Here is a 6424-nt window from a genome sequence, read left to right as displayed (position 1 = left end):
GTTCAAAAACTTAGATTCACTCATCCCACTTTCCTGCAAATTATCAGATGATGAACTTCTCTGATCCAGCACTCTCCTCTTACCACCCTTTTCACACCTTATATACGCTTCAGTTTCCTTAGCTGTAAAATGGAGGTAATGACATAGCTTTAATGCATGTGGAATGCTTAGTACAGTGCCTAGCATTTGATGCATTTTTTTCCTTCTCCTTGAAATTCATCTTTGATTAATATGAAACCCTCTAAACCCTGCTATTTCTGTGCTGATTTCTCACTTAGAGTCTATCACACATCACTGAACATTTCATTATAGAATTGTGTACCCTCTTCCTTGATTATCAAACCTCCAGCCTTCCATAGCACCTCCTTTCTCCTTTGTTGCACTAGTAGTAATTGCAAGTTTGTTTTTATTTCTATGATTGTTTGATTATTATGTTACTCTCCTATTGAAGTGCTGTGTAGGCAGGGACCATGACTGTTCTCTGCAATATTCTTAACACTTAGCACAGAACCTGGCACATTGTAGGGCCTCAATAAATATTTGTAGAATGAATGAAGAAATGAGTGGTTATACTTTGTGGTTTTAATCTCCCAAAAATAATTGTCTCATTTCCCAAGTTTTCATAATTCTCTGCACATACTGTAGTTAGGTCTGACTGTTTTCCCCTCTTCACCAGTCATCTATGGCTTTCAAGAATTGATTTAGGACAAGTATATCTCAATAAAACTGGGGGAGGGTGGATAATTGATTTAGCTTTAATTATAAATGTAATAAAACTACATTCCAGAAATGGAAGTGGGCGGTGGGGCTAATAATTGCATATATTTAGATAAATGTCATCACACTGCACATACAATTTGATGGCTCTTCCCCCTTTTATTTAATTTCATATACTAAATAAGCTTTCCCTCATTTTAATGGGGTTGCCATTTTCCAATGTGGTTTGTGGAGTTTATAGCAGTCTTTCTTGTGAGGCAATTGAAGAAACTGAAAAGAGTTCGCTTAGGTGGGTGAAAATCAACCCTAAACCTTTGCGAATTTGATTGAGAACCAAGAGTGTAGCTAAAAAAAAAGAAAGCCAGTTTGTTCCCTTCTCCCTGCCACTGCTTTTAAATGTTGGGGCTGTAGTGCTAGTCCGTGGACGTAAACATTTGCCCCTCTTTGGCCTGGGCCACCAGGTGAGTTTCCAGTAAGTGGTAGGCCTGTAGGAGTTCTGGGCTTGGAGGCAGTGGGTATAAAATCAATGAGAGGCAAACTGGGTTGGGGAATCAGTGCCTATGTGGAGTCTGCCCTCTCTCCTGGGGGGCATGAGTCCTGATTTGACATCCAGGCTGGATATTTGTATGATGGGAGATAGGAAGAGAAAAATTTGTCTTTATTCAAAGTCCACCTCAGATATAACTCCTCCTCCTAGGAAGACAGCTGATTCTTTTCAGGTCCAGCCAGTTACCTTCCACCTGCTCTTTTACAATGAATATCACACTACTATAACATGTCCTGTATGCTTGCCCAGTAGCCCAAGAGCATTTTGAGGGCAGAGATAGTACATTTAACTCATTTTATAATAACTATTGCTATTTGTTGAGTGCTTACTATGTGCTAGGCATTGAACACTTTTCCATGTAATCCACACTTACATGATATAAGGTACTCTTAAAAATTCCAGTTTCAAAGGTGGGCAATTAAAAGCTCAGAGAATTTAAAGTTTTGCTCAACATCACATATCTAAAGATAAACCTGGAATGAGAACTTTGCACCGATGTAGGTGTGAATTTCGGAGGGCACACAGACTACAGTGTGAAAAGTAATTTATTTCCTTTTCAGTTTCCTTTAACTTTTCTGATTATGTATGTCCAGGACAAAGTTGGTTTGACAACTAACATTTGGCATCTAACATCTAATACTTGGCTAACCCTTTTGAACCAAGAGTAGACTCAGAGTCTTTAACAGACAATAGATAAAATTTAATAATTGTTTCATTTTCTTTGAATTTAGTTCCACTCCTCTATGGCAAAGGATAATGAATTTCCATTGATGGTAGTGATACAAAATTTCTTCCCAAACTTGTTTAATCGCTTGTGTAAGCATAGAATATCTTTGAAAGGAAGTACAAAAAAGCTGGTGATCCCTGTCTCCAGAGACTTTTTCAGGGTGGCTAGGGAAACTGGGATCAGAGGGAAATTTATACTTTATTGTACTCTTCTGCACAAAATTTGAATTTTGTGACCCAAAACGAGACAAAACAAACTTGACTAAGACAATTATTACATAAATAATAGTGCAGATAGTAGGGAAAATCATGCAAAAAAACATGAAGGTCTTAAGGGAATGAATGAAGCTACGGAAACGCTGTGTCACAAACAGAAGGGGAGACAGAGGAGTGATACCGTCCTCCGCAGGAGTACTTGGCCCAACAAGAGCTAATGTGGCCCTTACTGGCTTGAGAAGCAGCGGAGTTTATAACATAAAGGGGAAAAAAAAGAAAAGAAACTTACAGGAGGGGAAAAACCCAATTTCTAAGATAAGCCGGGCACTGGGTAGCCTAGCTCCCACCCACCGCCTCAGTGAGGCTCGGCCCCTGCAGCCAGATGTTCCATCCGCGCGTGCGCACAGCCTCAAGCCGGCCTCTTGGAGGGGCCCGAGAGCGCGCGAAAACGGCCCGTAAGCCTGTCCGGGAGCGCGCACGCACGCACGCCGCGCTCCGCCCTGTGCGGCCCTAGAATCCCGAGGCGTTGAGCCTTGGGTTGTCTAGGCTCTGTGAGGTAATGCCCAGGAAGGCGGGGAACGTGGAGGAAGCCGAGGCGGGCGCGGAAGAGGTGGGTGCTGAGGAGTACGGCCCCGAAGAGTACGGCCGGGAGGAGGAGGCTGCAGAGGAGTCCGGCCCTGAAGAGTCTGACCCGGAGGAGCCGGGCCCCAAGGAGGAGATGGAGGCCGGGCGGCCCCTGCCGGTGCTGCGCTCAGTGAACTCGCGCGAGCCGTCCCAGGTCATCTTCTGCAACCGCAGCCCCCGCGTCGTGCTGCCCGTGTGGCTCAACTTCGACGGCGAGCCGCAGCCCTACCCCACGCTGCCGCCCGGCACTGGCCGCCGCATCCACAGCTACCGAGGTAGGCAGGCCGCGGTCTCCCTGTGGCGGCCCGGTGGCGCCGCCCCTTTGGTCCCCCCCGCGCTTGAGCGCCTGTCCGCCGGTGCTGAGCTGTGCCTAGCGCGCTGCCCAGCGATCTAGGCCCAATAGCAACAGCAACCGTGGCGCAAACTCACCAAATCCCCTCCACCATCTGGGGAGGCAGGTGCTGTTGTCGTTATTATTCCCATTTAAGCATGAGAAATTGAGGCCCCCGAGAGGTAGTGACGGATCCAAACGGACGCTGTTAGTAAGTGGCAGAGCATTCTTTTTTATAAGATTGAATAATTTTGCTTTTGATGGTGGCTTTCCCCCACCACCTCTTCCACGTGAGGTTACCCCTAAAAGAAGTACTCCATCCCTAAATTGCCCATTTGTTCAGTCCGTGAGTGGGAGAATATCACACTCTCCCATGTCCCCAGTGGGCCAGGTCCACGTAGGGAGAACACAGTCCGGTGGGGAGACAGGCGAATGCATAACCAGATGAGAACAAGCCAGTGTCAAAATTGCTGGGACAGAAACGGAGCACAGCGGGCTGTGTGTGTGTGTGTTCACGTGTGGTTCAACCAGGGAGAGCGTCCCAGAGAAGAAAGGAGTCTCCTGTAGGGTTGACGGGGAGCTAACCAACTCAAGACAAGAGCTCTAGGCAGTGGGAACCACATGGGCTAACACCTGGAGCTGTAGAGGTAGGAGCAGGTGTGGAATAATGGGAGAGGAAGCTGTAAAGGTGATTTTCACACCGAGGAAAGTGGGAGCCATTGAAAATTTTCTAACGGGGTCCTCTGCGCTGCCTACGGAGGTGGCGTTCATCTTTTACTTGGTATCATGGCCGCCCTCAGACCACTCGTGAAGCCCAAGATCGTCAAAAAGAGGACCAAGAAGTTTATCCGGCACCAGTCAGACGGATATGTCAAAATTAAGTGTAACTGGCGGAAACCCAGAGGCACTGACAATAGGGTGCGCAGAAGATTCAAGGGCTAGATCTTGATGTCCAACATTGGTTATGGGAGTAACAAGAAAACAAAGCACATGCTGCCCAGTGGCTTTCGGAAGTTCCTGGTCCACGATGTCAAGGAGCTTGAAGTGCTGCTGATGTGCAGCAAATCTTACTGTGCTGAGATTGCTCACAACGTCTCCTCCAAGAACCGCAAAGGCATTGTGGAAAGAGCAGCCCAGCTGGCCGTCAGAGTCACCAATCCCAATGCCAGGCTGCGCAGTGAAGAAAATGAATAGACAGCTTGTGTGCAAATTGTGTTTTAATAAAACCATAAAATTCTTCCAAAAAAAAAATTTCTAACGGGGATTTACATTCTGAAAAGGTCACCCAGGGATCAACATTTCTCTAGTCTCCTACTTTATCTAAAAAATTGTGTGAATTTTGTGTTCTCCAAAATTCATCTGTGCCTGATTTAATGTAAAATTTCTCTTAAAAATTACCATGTGGCTTTTTGTTCGGGTCTGTGGTGCCGGCAGGATGGGCAAGTGTCGCGGTCTTCATACTGCCAGGAAGCTCTGGAGTCACTGACGAGATCAGAAGTGGCATGATACACAGTAGAAGAGGGCTGGCTGAGTGGCTCAGTTGGTTAAGAGTTAACTTAAGAGCCGGAGCTCTGAGCAACAGGGCCGCCGGTTTGATTCTCACATGGGACAGTGATGCTGCGCCCAAGCTAAGCTGCCAACAGATGGCAGGATGGCTCAGCTGGGTGAGAGCACGTGCTCCTAACAAGAAGACTGCCTGTTCGATGGTGGGCTACGCCCGACTGCAACTAAGACTGAACTTGGCACCTTGAGCTGAGCTGCCACCTGGATGGCTCAGTGGATAGAGCATGCACTCTTAACAACAAGGCTGCCGGTTCAACTCCCGCATGGGATGGTGCAACTAAGATTGAACACAGCACCTTGAGCTTAGAGGCCACGAGCTGCCAGATGGCAACTGGCGCCCTCCACAACTAAGATTGAAGAACAACAACTTGGCTGGTCCCCCTCCCACAATTCCCCAATTAAAAAAACCCCCCCAAAAAACAAAGAAGAAAGCCCATTTGAGCCCTGAAGGGCCAACCCTTTTGGAAGCTCTTCCCATGCAAAGGGAATTGTGCTGGAAAAAGTAGTGGTTGAAGCCAAACAGCCAAATTCTGCCATCAGGAAGTGGGTCAGGGTCCAGCTGAACAAGAATGGCAAGAAAAATCACAGCCTTTGTACCCAATGATGGTTGGTTGAATTTTATTGAGGAAAATGATGAAGTTCTGGCTGCTGGATTTGGTTTCAAAGGTCATGCTGTTGGTGACATTTGTGGAGTTTGCTTTAAGGTTGTCAAAGTAGCAATGTCTCTTTTGGCCTTATACAAAGGCAACAAGGAAAGACCGAGATCATAAGTTTTGTTTTTGTTTTTTTTTAATTGAGGAACAGTGTATTTTTCCAGGACCCATCAGCTCCAAGTCAAGGAGTTGTTTCAGTCTAGTTGTGGAGGGCACAACTCAGTGGCCCATGTGGGGATTGAAGTGGCAACCTTGGTGTTATAAGCACTGCGCTCTAACCACCTGAGCTAACCAGCCACCCTGAGATCATAAGTTTTCATGGTGAAAACACAGTAGTAATAAATTTTCATATGCCAAAAAAAAAACACCCCATGTGTACTGTTCCTTAAATATACACTTAAAATGGTTTAAATGGTCAATTTATGTTATTCATATTTTCCTACAATAAAAAAATTACCCATTTGGGAGAACCTTTCTATGTACTAGATGGGATGCTTCTTCATTCATGAATCATTCATTAAAGCCAATTAAATCTTTAAATTTATTCCATCGAATTTTTGATCTATAACACATGCAACAGCTTTGTTTCTTTTACTAAACTTTTAAGAAACCAGCTTTAAAATCTCCATATATTTTTATTTTCTATTTCTTCTCTAATCTCTATTTTTTCTTTATTCTACTTCTCCCAGATTAATTCTGTTGTTCTTTACCTAGTTCCTAGAGATGAATGTTTAAATAACTTTTTCCCCATTAAAAAATAAGTAAATAAATGTTTAACATGATAACATTCAGTTATTACAGATTTAGATACATTCCATAAGTTATGAAATGCAAAAAAGAAAAAAAATTTACCCATTTACATTTTTTTTTTAAATTGGCGAATTGGGGGATGGGAACAGCGCTGGGGAATTGGGGGAAGGGGAACAGACAAGTTGCTGTCCTTTTTGTCCTTTTGTGTAGTTGTGGAGGACGTCGCTTTACTGGCCCAAGTTGGCACCATCATTGCGCTCTTCCCAGGCAAGGCAGATCAGTCACCGGCTTCTGGAC

At 45.0% G+C, this 6424-nt stretch overlaps 1 protein-coding gene and 1 pseudogene across 5 annotated transcripts in view; both read left to right on the top strand.

The window, feature by feature from the left end:
- The first annotated feature begins 2688 nt into the window (after window positions 1–2688).
- Window positions 2689–6424, top strand: part of VHL (von Hippel-Lindau tumor suppressor) — a 71023-nt gene continuing 67287 nt past the window's right edge. For all 5 annotated transcript variants that reach the window (XM_019651110.1, XM_019651111.1, XM_019651112.1 and 2 more), the window contains exon 1: window positions 2689–3105. In XM_019651110.1, coding sequence (XP_019506655.1) covers window positions 2766–3105 — 340 coding nt within the window. In that variant the 5' untranslated portion in view covers window positions 2689–2765. The remainder of the gene's footprint in view (window positions 3106–6424) is intronic.
- Window positions 3356–4412, top strand: LOC109387294 (60S ribosomal protein L32 pseudogene; annotated as a pseudogene).

The sequence above is a fragment of the Hipposideros armiger genome, unplaced genomic scaffold (genome assembly GCF_001890085.2).
Source record: "Hipposideros armiger isolate ML-2016 unplaced genomic scaffold, ASM189008v1 scaffold_152, whole genome shotgun sequence".
Lineage (NCBI taxonomy): Eukaryota > Metazoa > Chordata > Mammalia > Chiroptera > Hipposideridae > Hipposideros > Hipposideros armiger.
This window is presented reverse-complemented; position numbering and strand designations above follow the sequence as displayed.